The 18,151-nt window shown below is 39.0% G+C and overlaps 1 protein-coding gene across 7 annotated transcripts in view; it reads right to left on the reverse strand.

The window, feature by feature from the left end:
• Positions 1-18,151, reverse strand: part of inpp4b (inositol polyphosphate-4-phosphatase type II B) — a 201,758-nt gene that overhangs the window by 5,679 nt on the left and 177,928 nt on the right. For 6 of the 7 annotated variants that reach the window (XM_050044693.1, XM_050044695.1, XM_050044696.1 and 3 more), the window contains 5 exons: positions 16,305-16,445; positions 15,731-15,828; positions 15,240-15,352; positions 12,931-13,085; positions 7,249-7,437 (listed from right to left, as the gene is read on the reverse strand). In XM_050044693.1, coding sequence (XP_049900650.1) covers positions 7,263-7,437; positions 12,931-13,085; positions 15,240-15,352; positions 15,731-15,828; positions 16,305-16,445 — 682 coding nt within the window. In that variant the 3' untranslated portion in view covers positions 7,249-7,262. Of the gene's footprint in view, positions 1-7,248; positions 7,438-12,930; positions 13,086-15,239; positions 15,353-15,730; positions 15,829-16,304; positions 16,446-18,151 lie in introns of those variants that run through there. The other variant, XM_050044694.1, reaches the window with a different exon arrangement.

The raw sequence follows: 18,151 nt of genomic DNA on the forward strand, positions 1-18,151 counted from the left end.
TGGATTTTTTTCTTCCTCATTAATAAAACCCTTCATTTAAAAACTGCATTTTGTGTTTAATTGTGTTATCTTTGACTAATGTTTAAATTTGTTTCATGATCTGAAACATTTAAGTGTGGAAAACATGCAAAAAAAGTAAGAAATCAGGAAGGGGGCAAACACTTTAACACCACTGTATCTGCTGTCTGCGCTGCCAGGTAACGTCTAACTTAACAGGAAGGGTTCAAAATGCTGCTCCAGGAGGCGTATTTGCGCTTCCTGGGATAGCTGAGGCATGACTCAACATATTTATCCCTCTGATTGGCTCGTGCTCATTGCTGTCATTGGTTGGGTTGGTTAGAAGCAAGAGGATTTAGATTGGTTAGGGTACCAATGTCTAGGTAAGCCAATCAGAGTCAGAGTAGCCAATTTGTGTACTTGTGTTTGAAACTGTCTCTATTAAGCCATGTTAAATGTGTGTTTAATGTGTGTTTTGAATCAACTAAACTTTACAGCTCTTCACAAAGACCCCGCCGCTGACTAGTGTTTTGGAGGTGTAACTGCAGAGTGACACAGACACACCACCGCACTAGTATAAATGTTCACAATGGCGTACAGTCTGTCGCACAAGTACAAATCCCGCCTATGGCAGAGTAGGGCAGGTCATGCCTTTGCTACTCAGAGAAACACAAATTTGCATCCGGGAGTTTTAAAACCAAGAAAGACATACACTCTCAAACAGTGACCATACCCAACTCACAAGAGCAGAGAGTTCTGCTACACAGTATTATTAAATCTGTCTTTCCAGCAGAGACGACTTTATGTAGCTAGCTCTCCCTCTCACACACAGACACGTTATATTATTTAAGTACTTAAGTGTCTCTCTTTCCCTCACTCTTACCTGTGACTTCTCCACATCTTTTTATTTGCAGTTCAGTTTTGGTCCCATTTCCTCTCTGGTCCTCTCACCCTGGAGCTTTTCTTTCAGGCGTTGCCAGGCTACCAGCCTGACCGCATCTCTCTCTCCCTCTCCGACCAATAGTTGATGTGGATGTTAAGATTCACGCGAATATCAGACCCTTTTAAAATGAAACCTGCGCAGTTCTCACGGAACAGCAGATGTACAGTCAGGTCCATAAATATTTGGACAATGATACAGTTGTCGTCATTTTGGCTCTGTACACCACCACAATGGGTTTTAAATGAAACAATGAATACCTGCTTAAAGTGCAGACTCTCAGCTTTCATTTAAGGCTTTTTTCAAAAATGTAGTATGAACCGTGTAGGAATTACAACCATTTCTTCACACAGTCCCCCAACTTTAAGGGCTCATAAGTATTTGGACAAACTAACATAATCATCAATTAAACAGTCAGTTTTAATACTTGGTTGCAAATCCTTTACAGTCAATGACTGCCTGAAGTGTTGGACACATAGGCATCATCAGATGCTGGGTTTCTTCCCTGGTGATGCTCTGCCAGCCCTTTACTGCAGCCGTCTGCACTTCCTGCTTGTGTTTTGGGTGTTTTGCCCTCAGTTTTGGCTTCAGCAAGAGAAACGCATGCTCAGTTGGATTCAGGTCAGATGATATGACTTGGCCATTGCAGAACATTCCACTTCTTTGCCTTAAAAATGTCTTTGGTTGCTTTCGCAGTATGCTTCAGGTCAATGTCCATCTGCACTGTGAAGCATCGTCTAATGAGTTTTGAAGCATTTAGTTGAATCTGAGCAGATAATGGTGCCCCAAACACTTCAGCTTTCATCCGGAGTACCCTGAGAACATGCAAACTCCACACAGAAGGGCTCCCCCACCCTGGGGTTCCAACCAGCAACCGTCTTGCTGTGAGGTGACAATGCTAACCACTGCACCACCGTGACACTCTCAGATGCAATTTCTTTGTAGAGCCAAAAACCAAATGCCAAAGTTGTACTTTTTTATAAATACATTTTTTGTTAATATTGCTCATATTTTGTACTTGGTGAGATTTCATCGTTGAATATTCCTTATCTCTTACATTCCTGCCTTATTCTATATATAAATATGTGTGAAGTCTTAATAGTATACACACATTTGCAGTTTCATAATGACAATCCAAGTTCTTGAATTCTTGATCTGACACATAACATATTTGAGTGGGGAAGTGGAAGTCTCAGTGGTGAAGATGTCATAACCTCTGAGTGAAAGTGGAAATCTCTGTACTGCCAGACATTCCAACAAATGACCAAGAAAATATTTTTTTGTCTGATTAGAGGTTGAATAAACAACCGAAAACGAAGTAGAAATATTTCTTTCCTCTGGACAATGTCAGAGTCAGCCAAGAATCTTCACACTCACGGTCAGAATGTGAGCTGCACCAGCACTGTCTCCTAGAAATTAAGTTTATATACAACTAATCTGAAACAGCAAATATGTTTGAGGGAAGCATAAAGCAGTGAAAATTACGGTTTAACATAGTAAGGAAATGTTGTTAATTAACGTATCTAGTATGTTGTAAAAATGTTGACTCTGGATGTATCAGCAGAATATTTACTGACAACGTATTTAAGTTGTTTTCTGCCAATCATGCAATACAGTCACCATTTATAGTGACTACAGCATTAATTTTTTATATTAACATTCAACCAAAATCACGATATCTCCCTGAACTTAACCAAAGTGCATTTGTTGTTGAAATGTGGCCTCTGAACATAATCCAGGCAGCGATTATGATGCCACAACAATATAATTGAGACGGCAGTTACGTAACACACAAACGTACAATTTCTAGAAGACAGGGTTCTTCTAGACTATGTATGCCTTTTACTGTACAGTACATGTGCTGGCACAAAAGCAGATTGAGTCTTGGTGCAGGAGTGTAAACATATTGCTGCAGGGATTAAAAGAGAAGGAAATAATGTGGCAGACAGACCTGGATGTACCCTGGATGAAGAGCAATGGTTAAAGATTCCGTCTGACAGTGGTAAATGTGTTAGGGAACCCAAAAGTAAATTCATCCCATATAAAATAATACACAGACACTAGTGGACACCAGCCAGGCTGCATAGGATGAGTTTATCAACTAATGACTGACTAATTAATAATAAAGTATTCTGAATCTGAATCTGAATCTGAATCTGAATGACAGGAAGAAACTGGCACTTTTTTTACACTGTATTTGGGATTGTCCACTCATTCTGCCCTTTTGGAGAACAGTTCTTAGACACATGAGTAAATGGCTAGGTAAGACATTGCCAGTGTCTCCGAGACTGTGTTTATTGGCTGACAGATCACAAGTGCATAATGTGTCAAGGGATGAATTCTCAGTTGTTATGGCTGGAGTCATCACAGCTGCTAGAACTATACGACAGGTACTGACGGTCAACGGAGTCCCCAGAAGTAAAAGAATGGATCTCCTACATGATAAAAACTGCCTCTTATGAATCTATGTTGACTAGAATGACTAACCGTGCTCTGAAAGACCAATCTGGGGGGATTTCTGAAATTATTTTGTATGATCTGGGGGCCTGGAAGTGGGAGTTTTGTTTTGTCTTACCCTGCTAACTTTTTGTTTTTGTATTGAAGTCCACAGTGGCAGAGAGAAAACTCGATGCACTGCAAGCTAAAAAAAACAAGTGAATGAAGCTGTTTGACACAACATACGTTGCATTTAGAGAAAAAGAAACACTGCAAAATGTACACGACACATAATTCAGACATGCAATCTGTTTACCACTCAACAATGGTGATGCCAAATGAGCAAAAGCTTATCTTAGTTTCACCACCCTGATTGCATGATTTATCTTCATCCCAATTACTAGCTTGTCCGTCAGTTTTTAGTGTCTTCCTGAGACTTTTGCTGCTTTGTATTTTTTGTACTCACACAGTGTGCTTCTTTAGGTCATATATGTGTCAGACTGGTGAATGTGTTTCTCAATTTGCAAGTGTTTTATTGCTTTAAGCATTTGAAAAAAGGCTCCATCAATCAAAGTGGTAAATCTAGTTGTGTTTACTTAAGCTGCAGTGCACTGACTTCTCTGCCAATTCTTCCATGAGCTACACTCACACAGATATACAGAGAACATGATGATGAAATAATTATGAGTAATGTTATTGTGACTGAGCAGTAAGGAGTCGGAGACAGAAACCAACTTTAAGAAAGACGGGTATCAGTACAAGTGTGTTGGAAAGACAGAAAAGCACCAAAGGTCTGATTGACAATAATTATAATTGAGTAAATTAAATAAGATCTGCCACAATAACACAGAATAAAAGTGCATCACTCCTCCTCAGCTGGCAACACAACACTGTAATGTGATGTATTTGTATGTTAGCTGTATTGTAGAAAATTAACAGGCTCATGTTTAACTCCCACCAAGCACATCCATTCGTAAAATGACAATACAGTGCCACACGCCTAATCCAGACATGTTTTACCCTTCTCAGCAATAAAATTCTCACAGAAACTTGACTTACCAGTTTCACAATCAGCTTCCGCTAGTCACGTCAGCTGTATTTCACATGATGATGGAAATTTACGGATAAGGCTGGCAATATTTATATTTCTTATACAAATCACATGAAAAGGCCAAGAATAACACTGAATTGATCACACAAACACGTATTGTTTGTGTATCTGAATTGAGTGTTGCTTATTAATCTTTGCCACAGAGATCATCTCGTCCAAAAATAATACTAATAATAGATTTTATTTGTATTGCACTTTAGCAATCTCAAAGTGCTACAGAGCAGAAAAAAATTAAAACAGTTAGAATTAATACAATTTAAGAATTACTAAAAATGATTAGAGACAATAAATAGTTAAAAGGAGAACCTATAAAAGACATTTAGCAGAATGCTTTTGTAAAAAGGTTTTTAGGTCTCGTTTAAAAACATCAGTAGTGTGTGGGGCCCTGAGGTGGTCAGGGAGGGTGTTCCACAGCCTCGGAGCAGCAGAGGAAAAGGCCCGGTCACCCATGGTGTGGAGCTTGAAAAAAACTATTGAAAACAGATTGCTGAGCCCCGTTGTTGCACTGTGTGATGTGCACGCAGGCGTTGTGGTTTGTTTGTATTCAGTCCCACATTCATTATCCTGCTGCCACAAATATCTCATTCCACAGCTGAAAGTAATCCCCATAATGCACAATTAATTCTTGTTTGAATAACATTTGCAAAAACGGTAGTGCCCAGCAGTTTAAGCAAAGTCTTTTTTAAAATACTTTTTGAGTAGGAAGTAATTTGTTTGATGCAAGGTGACACAGATTGAGTAGGGAAGTCCAACAGTATTGAACATTGTTGTTGACATTTAGAAAAACATGATTCAATGCCAGGCTTCATGAACTTAAACAGAAGATCTCTGAGAGACAGAATTGGCTTTACGTATATATCGATATGCAGTTTGAGCTTAATGTTACAGTTTTATCTGAATGCCTGAATGGGGATTTTTTGAAGCACTGTCTCTGGAACAATTAACACTTGTAGCCAGCGCATTTACCAAATGTGGCAAACAGAATGCACATACTTCTGGGTAAACTGTTAAGTATCTCTTCCATAGATTTATCCTTTACTTTGATTTCATATGACTCAATTTGTTCTTAACTAGAAAACCCACTCCCTCAAATCCTTTAACTGCCTTTATGTGCATTGTTCGGTTGTGTCCAAACCAGGTATAAGCCTGTAGGTCAATGATTCATTGCATTTTAAATGTGTTTCTTTAAGTGAGATAAAATCAGGATTATGATCAAATAGCATTTTTTTCCTCATTTCCAAGCGGTCCACCCGTTTATGTGCCTGTGCACCAATGTGAGACTGTCAACATTTGTCACGGCAAAATTGTCAACTGTTGTTTAACACTGGTTTCTCATTGCTACACTATTTTGCCAAGTGCCTTTCCACAGTGACACACGTGCTGCCTCACTCACGACATCACATGTGATGTGGGTAAAGTCTTATGACCAGACTTACAAAGAAGGCGAGATTTACCCATTTTTTCTTTGCCTACAACAAATGATTTGTTTCCTTCTGCTGTGTTTTGGTTGTTTAAGGAGAGTGAGAACATTTTAAAGGAAAAAAAGAGAAAACCTTTTCTCCTTATCTGTATTGACGGTGCGTCACATTTGCAGAACATGTCTGTACTTTGTGGTTACCTGTGCATGTGTGTTTATGAAAACTTTATAGCAAACTTGCACAAAGAAAAAGCAAAAGCTAAAAGTGTTTTTCATTTATACTTTTCATCTATAGTTGGTGCTTTGTGTGTTTATTCAAATGATGGTTTGTGTGTTCTGTATTGACGCAACTCTTTTCAAAGAGTTTGAAGACTTTTGCAAGAATTGTTTGCTTTTGCTAGAGATATATAATGCATTGCTGCTTTGGTGTAAGGCAGGTGTCGGCAACCTTTACTATCAAAGAGCCACTTTTGACCAAAATAATATTAAAAAATATCGAGCAAAAGAATATATTTGAACCCTAAAATGAAGGACACACAGCCTATTAAGTCTAAAATAGCCAATCAACATTACTAATATGTCTAAATGAGCATTCATTAATATGTTTTACTTCAAGGTGGCGACTCTGCAGTGGGCTGTTTATGATTATTTGGAACTTAAACTCTGCAGAGTTGGCAGTGAAAGCAAATGAAGCTGTCCACATGCTATTAAATTCTCTCTTCTCATTTGAAATTTTTACTTTTTTTTTGGAGCTAGGGAGATTTTAGAACAGTCACCGCTCTTGAGGTTTGTGGCCACAGATGTTTGAAGCACAGGTGCATTCATTAGGCCTATAACAATGATAAATGACATTAAAATGTAAAAAAACAAAACAAAAAAACAACAACATTATTTATGTCCGTGTGATTTCTTTGTCAAAGCCACAGGGAGTCACTGAAGACGTGTGAAAGATTGTGGTTAGTGTGCAGAGTTTTGAAAAAAAAGAAAGAAAAAAAAGCCGATAGTTTAAAAGATAGTGCCAAGCAATTAGAAAAAACTGAAACATTAGTCTTAGGAGAGTTTGTTCTTGTCAGACATTTAGGACTAACTTAAAATTTGTAAAACATGATTCCTGGTAAATCAGAAAAAGAGTAAATGTTATATTTTACTTTATACCATCTGATTGAAATCAATCTCCTCCAATCCACTGCTGCTCAGGGATTAACACCCCATAGCTTGAGGTGGATATTGAACCACATATGCTAATTACCCTTAAATTACCCTTAAACAAGAAAGCCAATCAAACCACACTACCACCACTCATGAAAGAATAACCAGCAAACACAGAAGAAGGAGTGAGTAGAGATGGCATTGTCAGCAATTTATTGATATTTTGCAAGCAGAAAAACAAGACTTAAAATGAGCCACACAACCAGTAAGTGCGAGCTAACGAGCAGCAGGGCAATGGGGTAAAAGTGTCGTGACGCTGGTTTGTTCTCTGTCACGGCGCCAGCCTCAGGGTCCTCCCACTGCCCAATGTCTCCCTGGGTCAGTCGACTGCAGGGGCACCCATCAGAGTGAAACAGAACGAACAGAGACAAATCAAAACACCGTGGTGTTAGTACAGTCCAGATGCTGTCTGAGTGGGACCTCTAGCACAGATCGATCACTTGAGAGGCCATATAGGCTAGTACCAGAAGGCCCACTCAGACAAAGAGACATTAGTACAGACTTCGCCTTAGAGAGCCACAGTCACAGACAAGCAGGCAGTGATGGACGGAGCAGAAATGTGAGAAAGAGGCTCACGAAAAGCTGCACAGTAAGCCATGTAATGAAATGACTGAGCTGGCAGAGGACTGAGGGGGGAGGCATGCAGTTGCATGGTGAAAGTTTTATGTAGAACATCTTTCATTACATCTGATCCAGCTGATATGCATTCAATTAAGTCTGGAGGGGAAGAATCATGTTTACAGTGGCTGTTTAACAGGTTCTGTGAAACGTGAGAACTTGTTTTCGATTTCCTTTGGATAGCATTTCACTTCATTCACACTTTGTTTGTACTGAAAATATCATCAGAGTGAAACGGCTTCCTTTAAGGTAATCAGCACCTTTGGACAACTGCAGAAGGCCCATGTAAGAAACTCATGATGATTTATCAGATCTTTGTGGATAATGAAACTGGGAACAGACAGACAAGCACATGCATGCCTGAAGGTCTTAGTAAGTCATAGCCTGGAGTGATAGAAACAGCAAACATCAAAGCAAATGCCGTCAAGCCAAATACCTGATGGATACACTGCCATGAAGACTGTCTCTGTATGCAATTAATTTGTGTTTGTTGTTGCATGTACAGACCGTCACTTCATGGCATCAAATGTCATATTACATACAGTAAAACACGGCTTGTAAAATTATGTTGTGGTCAGTTATATCACAGTTGAAGGTCCACCATGCTTTTTATTTGTCACACACATGAAGCTACAGTACACCAATCCAGACAATCAACCCGTCTAGCCTGTCTTATCACCTACATTAAAGCCTTCCTCGTTTTTATTCAAAACAAGCAAACCAGTTCCCTAAACAGACGAATATGAGACACTAAGTATCAGCTTCGTTTGACAACAGCAAGCACAGCTACCTCAGATACCTGCTGAAGCTGCTGTACATCTTGTTGACGCAAAATGTAACTTTCCACCTGTTAAAACTGAAGTAAATCAGTGTCTTTCTGTTGTCACGTTTGTGTGGTTGTCTTACTTCGCGGTTGTATAAACATTGCTTACTCACCAATTAACGGGGGAACCCTTTTCGTTTTTCCCAAACCTAACCACGTGTTTTTGTTGCCTAAACCCAACCACGTGCATTTTTTGTTGAAGGAAAAAAACATCAATTTGTGGTGTTGTACCGACGTAATGTGTTTATTTTGAAAGAGACTGTATGTAAATGTTAAATTTCCAGTGAAAACAGAAGTGTATTTTGAAAGAAGACGATGCATGTAACAAGCAGAACTTGACAAGGTGTCCCAGAAAGTCCACAACCAACACACCAAGGGTACCTTGCATGTTGTATGTGGACGTGGAAAGTCCATGACCAAACGCTAATATGTGACGAGATCAGAGTGAGAATGTGTTGCATTCCAGGAAAAGGGTCTCCTCCACAAAGGTGTGGATTTTGGGGGAAATGCAGGTACACATCCCTCTCAGTATTTAGAATGCGCATTTGTCCCACCAAATAAAAACAGGAAAATAGCAGAGGACGTTTATTTGGACAAAACTAGTGATATTTACACCATAAATTGGTGCAGAAACATTCACCAGAACGTAGGAAATAAAGTGTTTGATGCTCAAAATTTTTCTGGCAGAGAACCTCTAAACTCCCTGTTTCATATGTGTTTTAAAATGGTCACAGTTCTAAATGAGTGTGTTGGTGTCAGAGGGGAAAGACAACACAGACGGTCGAAGAGGATCGCTTCATTGTGCTTGGAGAATATCACTGCAGATTACTGGAGCGTACTTTTACAACTTTTATCCTTTTATTCTAAATCTTCAACACAGATCTCACACCAAAACTCTATTGAGAAAACCCAAAGCACGCATATTCAGAACAAATACAAAGCTAAGGAGGAAAATACAGTCGTCTTAGAAGTATAACGCATTACTGTAGGTGCTGTTTTCAAACACTGAGCTACTGTTTGAATGCAGCACCTGCAGTACGACACTGATCTACTGCTGCACTGTTGTTTCAACCCCCTACGGGAGCTGTATGGCATGTGTTCAAATTTTTCAGTCATCACAAAGTGATAATAACAGTCTGTCACGCATAAATTAAGAGGAACATTTTTGTGTGGCAATTTCCCTGTTATATTCTACATAATGCTCACAAATGTGCCCGGGGGTTAGTCACATGCTCGGCAGCTGTAACTGTTATGGCAAATAATGCATAAATAGTTGTTGGTGACAGTTGTGGATGCAAAAAACATCAAATCTGATAAGAACACTGCTTTGTAAACACACACACACACACACACACACACACACACACACACACACACACACACACACACACACTCTCTGGGATCCTGTCTTTTTAAGGCTAGATTGATGCCAATTAATGGATAAACAATATTCTACAATTTAATTGTGCACATAACGTATATGAGAAGATCTGATGAACGTGTCACAAGATTAAGCAGTTAGTGATCATTTTAAATATTGAACTTAACTGTTAAGATTTCTATATATCATTGATTTTAATGTTTTTTAACCAAACTTGACCAAAGCCATTATTTATGTATCAAACATTTGGTTTGGTTGAAGAATTATTTATTGAATTTATTGACTATAACAATGTTTTTGTGTCCATAAACCCTCAGACATCCACCACCCTGGAGATATAATATTACAAAGTGTGGAGATTGGTCTGGATGTGACAATAGTGCTAAGGTGAACGCTCAAAGAGCGGTGCACATCAAAACAGCTAATGTTAGCATTGAAGGAAACACTGGAGAGATTCAGCCAGACTGAGCCTCAGTCAGACTCAGACTCAGCTGAGGAGTCTGCTGTGCATCCAAATCAGCGACTAGCAGAAGTGTCAGAATGTTAAGTGTTGTTGGAATTTTTTATTGTTTATGTTGTTTGTTAGCTTGTTAGCTTGTAACTGGCAGTGGCTGAAACAGCATTAATGGTTCTCAAAACACAGACTATTATCAGCTACGCTGTTATACTGTAGTGTGTTCTTGTTGTTATAATGTGGTTATATCTTCCTGAGGTCTGAACTTTTGTTTGGTATGCATTTTTAATTTCTCCTATCAATAGGACCCATTAAGTATAAAACATTAAACACTGTCAACAATAAAGTCCCAATGTCTTCAAACAGGTACCTTCTAATTCACAGTATCTTAGCTTGTTGCTGTTGCTAAATTTGGTCTAATTTGTCGCCATATAAGACTATAAACATAAATAAACAAGTTTCAACCATAAACTGTGATCAGATTTTGGACCTTGTCCACTTTTGTGTCTGGTTCGGCTGCAGACTGACTTGGCAGAGATGACTGCCATCTTGTTTGCACATGGATTAGAGTATTGTGGTCTTACTACCACTAGGTGGCAGAAAAAAGTGTCCATGATTGAGAACAACAGGTCTAAGTTAAGTAGAGTGAAGTATAAGGTCAAGTAAACCCAACATGTGATGCCCTCTAATGAGGACACGAGGTCTCCGTAGGATATACCAGAGGTCGTATCAAAGTTTGTATAAAGATATATTCTGTCTGGCTGAGATTCTAATTTTACGTGTAATAGGTGCCTTTCAGGAGAAGTCTGCCTGGAGAGCTCTCTGCCAGAAAAGGAATTAGGTTAAAATTAATAACTTTCTTCCACTTCTCCCAGTTGTGTAATAACTCTGACGCAATAGAAAACGATTGGCTTTTGTATCAGTGTCAGATCTAATCTAAATTGCCCATTGTATGTTTCAATCTCAGATTTCAGAGAGGTGCACAGACAGCGCCCCCTTCAGGAGAAGAATGTGAAAACACTTCTCTAGTGACAATCTTTGCACAGATACAAGTCAGTATAATCAAAATTAGACATTTTCGGGGAAATTAACGGGAAAAACCCAAAACAAAACAAAACAAAACAAAACAAAACAAAACAAAACAAAACAAAACAAAAAAACAGTTTTGAGTGGAGGGGGACTTTTAGGTTTCACTTGCTTACTGTGCTTTGCAATGTAATTTTTTTTTTTTTTTTTTTTACAACATAATGTTCTTTTTGAAAATAAACTCAATATTAGAAGAGACAGGAAACTAATCTACTGATGTACATACCACATGTTTATGTGTGTGTAATTTCGCAAAGGTCTAGCGGGCAGGACAGCAGGGGGTAAAAGGTCAAATTTCTTTGGTGTTAATTATTTTTTGTCTTGGCTTTGTGTTTGAAGAGGCTGGCCTACAGTGATTTTTGTTTCTGTGTATGGAGTCATCAGGCGTTTTAGGTGTTTGTTTGTGTCCAATGTCCATCACATCAGTTTTATGTATTCACTATATTAACTTATTACCTTATTATGTAACTGTATGATTTAAGATGATCTTATTCCGTTACCAAGCCTATTTTACACCAATTGATGACCCTCATTAGTTGTAGAGTGTATTGAGTTGTGGTCAGTTGATGTGTGTGTCTCTGGTCATGTAATGTCCCATCCTCTTATTCATCTAACATAGCTTCCACCAGCTGGACTGTGCAGGACATTACCAAAGGCATTTCAGTTTCACTTTAAAAAGTTCTGAAGTCAGAACTTATCAGATTTAGACAGATGCAGATGTAGATGTTTACCCTGCTGGCACACACAAACTTTAAAGGCAGCAGTGTCCCTGCAGCACTGATGGGAACATGCATGGTTGCCTTTGAATGTGTGAGGGGAAGGTGGTGATGGTGGAGGGAACACATGATGATGTTTATACTGGCACATCGAGCGGTGATAAGATGGGAGGAGAAGGTTTAGAAAAAAAATGTCTCTGATGTGTTCAATGGACTCAGCTTTTGCTTAAATAACGTGTTGTGGGTGCAGGTTATTACTGTAAACCAGATGTTCATCGTAACATGTCTGGTTAAGGATTACAGAGTGCAACTGCTAAATCTTTGGCATGATTGGCTAAAGGGTAAGTTCGACCAAATTTTTATCACTTGCCTCTAGTAGTATCTAGCTGTAAAGAAGCCATGCAGGGCTATTTCTTTTGTACAAAGTAGTAGTTCAAACATTTTGGAGTAAGGTCTGTGGATTATCCTCAGTAACAGTTGTTACTGAAGTTGTTAAATGGTTTGCATTGCTTTGAGCAACTACTGCTTAGTGGTGGTGGCATAAATCTCAAAGACAGATCTCTGAGATTTTATCTAAGGAAATAAAACTGAAACTATCTACACTACTACTGAATCAAAGTAGAAAACTGTGCCTTCATGTTATTTGGATCACTGTCTTTTTTAAATGCAGCATGATTGAGGCTTGTTTGAACAATAACCTGCACCCATAAAAGTTTTATACTTTCTTTTATCAGTGTCTTACCTCCGCATACAGTCCAGAGCACGGATGAAGAAATCCTTGCTGAGCTGGTGTTCATCACGTAGGAGAGCACACTGCTCTAATGTGACAGACATGGATGTCCGGTCTTTGGCACTTTTACAGCTGGTAAACCTGATGCCATTTAACCTTCGGCAGATCTGGAGGGAGGTGGAGAAAAACACACACAATGTTTACACGCATCATTAATTCATCATCATCAAACAGTTCATCATCTATCTGTTCCTTCTTTGTCAGTAAAAGTGACTCATCATGGAAGAATCTTCACCTTGTTTGCACTGTGTGCAGTTTGTTCAAACACTGACTTTAAAGGCAGTTTGGAGTAAAACTGCTCACATATTTTATTACGCAGTGAACTCATACAGTTTACATTTTACTCAAATAACACTGGATAACTTAAATTATGCATTTTTTCTGACACTCTACAGATTATCTGCCTTTACTCATGCTAGCAGCATGACTATACGTAGAGTAGAAAATGTTAGATTGATTGCCGCAAAACTCTGTTGAGACATTCATGATCCCCACAGGATGAATTATAATAACTCTGATGATTTGTCTAGCTTTTCCTCTAGTGCCATCATCAGGTCAAATTAATATGTTCAAAACTTCAGTTTATACCAAATACCACCCTCAGCTGTCCTACGTGTTTAGTGCTAACATGCTAACATAGGGAACATTATACCACCTCAACATCACCACACAGGTGCTAGCATGACTCTAGACTCTTATGACAACATCTTAGACCCAGTGCAAAGTGATGCACAGCGCAGTGCAACTGTCACTGCCAGTTTCAGACAGACACAGCTTTACAGCCAGCAACCACGTTATATAATTAGCATAGTACTTGCGCCCATGTGTACGCCCATTTGTATGCCTGTGGGAATGCCAGTCTTACAATGAGGTGTGGTCGGGTGCATTGTTGGTGTATTGATATTTTGAGGCAGAGGAGATCCATTTCACCATTGACCACAAAAAACTTGGCGAAAGGAAGAATGGCGAAGTATTTTCCTGGGCAAATTATTCACAAAATAAGACATGCCTACACAGGCGGGTTCACAACCCACTTACACTCTGCTTGTTACACACACAAGGATGTGTAGATGGGTAAAATAAGACATAAATAAATAATGAGGAAAATATTACAGTGAGTACATTCTCTAAATGTGAACGTAGCAGAGAGCAGAGTAGAGCTGCTGGCTGCTGCATCAAGAGAGACACGTTGCACATTCATGCACAAGGAGCTGCATAACTTCATAGATTATTTCAGAAGCTAAAAGTTAAGCTCTGTTTCCTCTGTCAAGTTTACAAGTACAGATTTTAGTTTTGCTGCTTGAATGTCCCACAATATTTTTTGCAGTGACATTACTGCTCTTATTGCTTTACTCTGAGCAGAAAACCGTACACTTCTCCAATTTGCTGAATCGACCGTGTAAACAGCAGTGAACCAGATAAAGGGACGCCAGGCTTTTAAAGGAAATGGGAGATGACACTCTGATTGATTGAATTCATGTGTTACCCCAAACACTTATGATTAATAAGGAGACAAAATACAACCCTTTTGCCCTTTGAGCCTTATTTTGCACCCAGATTTTGCACCGTTTAACTGACAAAAGTGCTACTGGACACACCCTAAATGCACTTGTGTCATGCACTTTAGACCATGCGCTATAGATCGTTTAAATGGGGCCCTTAGTCTTGTTTTAACAGATTCTTACAGTAAGTTCTGTGAATCACATGCACTGTAGGAACATGTATCCATACACCTGTAATGGTGTATCACGGCCCTCTCTGGCTCATATTAGGAAGTTTTTCCAATAAAGGCTGTTAGGCTAGTCTCCAGGGAGGGTGGGTGACGGTCACAACCACGCATTAGTGGTATAAAATACTTGACTGCAAGATTAACAGTGCATCAATCTTCACAAGAAGCTTACACCCTTTTGTGGCGCTAAGCTATGAAGACCAATGCAGACAAGTAGAAAAAGAAAAAAAAAAAGGAACATGTATAACACTTCACTGACAGATACTGAATATCAGGTGAATGGTCAGCGTCTATACCGTATCTTCTTCCGAAGTCAATCCATCATGTTCAGGCAGTTACAGTTTGTTCGGCTCAACACTCCCATTAAAGCCCATGAAATATCAATATGTCAAAAACTTAATACTAGACTGCATCTAAGTGTTAACACATCGCAATTACCTTGGTTATTCATGACAGAAAGTTTATTTACACGGTTCAGAGAAGACTGCCTTCCTTGACAAGGACAGAAAGTCACAATGGATGCACTGCTCACCGTTCCAGCAATCCATAGTATCTCCACATTCTTTCTCTTCTTTGTAACTACATTCTGGCCCAGGGTTTCAAGTAATTCCTTTATGTCAGTCTGTGTCTGAAAACACGGTAGACCTGTTCATAGAAGACACAAAACACACCGCCCGTCAGTGGTTCTTTTATTTGTTTCGTTCTAATGAAAATAAAAGTTTGAGGCCAGGTTGTGTGTTAACACACAAAAGAAATAAACCTTCACTTCATCCCTCTCACACTTTGTTTTAGATGATTAAATTACAAGACCAACTTTCTAACTGATAAAGTGGCAATGTATTGCTGCGATGTGGTAAACTCATAAGATACTCAATGCATATTAAAACAATTTAAACAAATACTGTTTTCCCCCACAGCTTTGTAACTGCATAAAACAATTGCTTTCTGCAGCGAAGTAACCTGCAACACAAGTCCCACTATTTTTTCAAAGATTTACAAAGATAAAGAAAATTGCGTACTTACATTCTAGTGGCACCTTTTCACTTAATGATTTGTAATAGGCTTCTAACATCTCAAAGTTCCTCTGGTTTATTCTTTCTTGTAGAGAGATATCGCCAAACCTGTGAGGATGACGGAGAGGGTAAGGGCAGTGATGTTCGAGCATCACCAAGAGGCTCCAAAAAACTTTTTAACAGTTAACACTTTATCATAATGACGAACAGTGAATGCTGCACTCAGTTGAAAGAAAAGATGACAGAACATTAAAATAGTTTAGAGAAATCCTGAAACATTTTCAACCAGTTAACATAAGCAAATATGTAGTTACATGTCAAACTCGTTCTTTGCCTATGAAGTAAAGTGACTACACCATTGCAGTTTTGAATGCCTCCTGCACAGATGGATTACTTTAATTCAATGTCTGTATATAGATGCACTTTGCAAGAATGAAAAACAAAGAATAAGCCATGCATGACTCCAGTTCTTTGTGTGGTTATGATACGTTTAAGACTACACTGGCCTTGGTTAACAAGTTCCCTCAAAGAATGCTTGTCCTTAAGTGCATTAGATTAAAGTGAACAAAGACTGTCAGCAGTACCTCTCTGCTATAGTTTGCTGTTCATTGATGCCCACGTTAAACAGCACCGGGAATACTCGTAGAGGTTTGCCCTCCTTGATCTCCTCTGGCAAGGTCTGGAAAACCAGTCGTGGTAATGGCACTTCTACAGTGAAGTGGTCTCTGAAAGCAGGGAGAGAGAAAAAAAGAAAAGGAAGGTAAAAGAGAAACATGATTAAACAGAAATTCAATATGTTTTGCAATGTTGTAGAATCTGATATGTTTGGGAAGTTGTACAATTTGACACCTAAGACAGGCTTGAGCAAGCTGTATAAAGAGAGACTGATTGTGTGTATGCATGAGAGAAAGTGAGTGTAAGTGTGTAAAACAGATTGCCTTACAGATTGACACAGAGGGGCGTGGTGCAAGAGGAGTGTATCGTTTTATCACACTTGGCATAATGTCCACAGCGACCAGCTTGAGGAAACTGGCTTGACCTTACTGCGGCAAACTTACTACAAGTGAACTATGGCTTTAGTGCAGTAGGGGGAGGGTATTCAAACTGCAGAGGCATGACAGCACAGTTGTGACTCCTGAAAAAAATATTTAACTCATGTGGACAAACGTTCACCAAGATTCAAAATTCAGAGCGACTTGCTCATTACCGGCTGTACAGTACAACAGTGCTCCTTGGTGTGTTATCACAAAGCATTTTCCCCATTTTGTAGGTCACTTGGGACTTTGTTTGACCCAAACAGCTCATACCTTAATGCCCCTTAGCACCGAGCCTTGCTATAATTTTTATGGACAAACAAATGCACCCATTGTTGCAGGAATTCGCCCCCGAAGCACCATATAAATCACAAATACCTATAATAATTATGGTCAGAGAGCAGATAATAAATACTCTGTAACAAGACAATAACTGAACCCATGCCCTAGGGTCCGGAACTTCATTCACTGGCTGAATTTCGGGGGGAAAAAGCACAAAAACAGAGCAGACAACCACTTTTGATCTTAGTAGTCAATATCACTACCAGCACTTTTACAGCAACTAATAATTGGAACTGTTCAATACTCATTATTTTTCTCAGTATGCTGAATATGACACACTGTAAACAATAATGTCTTTGTATTTTTTAAATTACTGTTCACACACTCCTGTGACTCCTTAAGAAGAGTCACATGAAGTTCACCTTAACACCTCTGCATTCTCATAGTGTGGTTAATATTTGATCTGAAACTCTCTGAGTGAAAACCCTCAGCTGTAGGAATAATGAAGGAGGTTTCTGTTAGTGTGAAAGTCCAGACATGGAGAGGGAGGTTTCATGAGGTCAGCACAGTAAACAGATTCTTGTCAAAGAGGAAATGACTGGCTATAATTAGCTTATGTTAGAGTGAAACATTTGTACAGTAAAGCTCAAGTAAACGGAGACTGTGCAGAGACAGACTGTGATTACATTCCTCTAAATTCAGATTCTGTAATATATGTTGTGAAGACTTTGAAGGAATTTAATAAAATGTATTAAGTTCAAACTGTGGCAAAATATGGATTCCTTACACACATCTACAACCCAGCAGTACGTAAGATCCATACAATCACCACAGTTTCACAATGGAAGCCCAACATTAGTGTCACCAACTCAGTACCTGACCAAATGTCTACTCTTCTGTTCCTAACGTTTGGCCTGCATAGTCAGTAAACATTATGATGTCAATGAAGTTGACCTTTGACCTTTTGGAAATAAAATGTCTCCACTTCATAATTTTATCCTATTAGGCATTTGTGTGGAATGTTGTCATAATTAGTGTATGAATTCTTAGGTTATAGCCAAAAACATGCTTTGTGAGGTCACAGTGACCTTTGACCTACAAAATCTTATCAGTTC

Source organism: Epinephelus moara, chromosome 5 (genome assembly GCF_006386435.1).
Source record: "Epinephelus moara isolate mb chromosome 5, YSFRI_EMoa_1.0, whole genome shotgun sequence".
Classification (NCBI taxonomy): Eukaryota; Metazoa; Chordata; class Actinopteri; order Perciformes; family Serranidae; genus Epinephelus; species Epinephelus moara.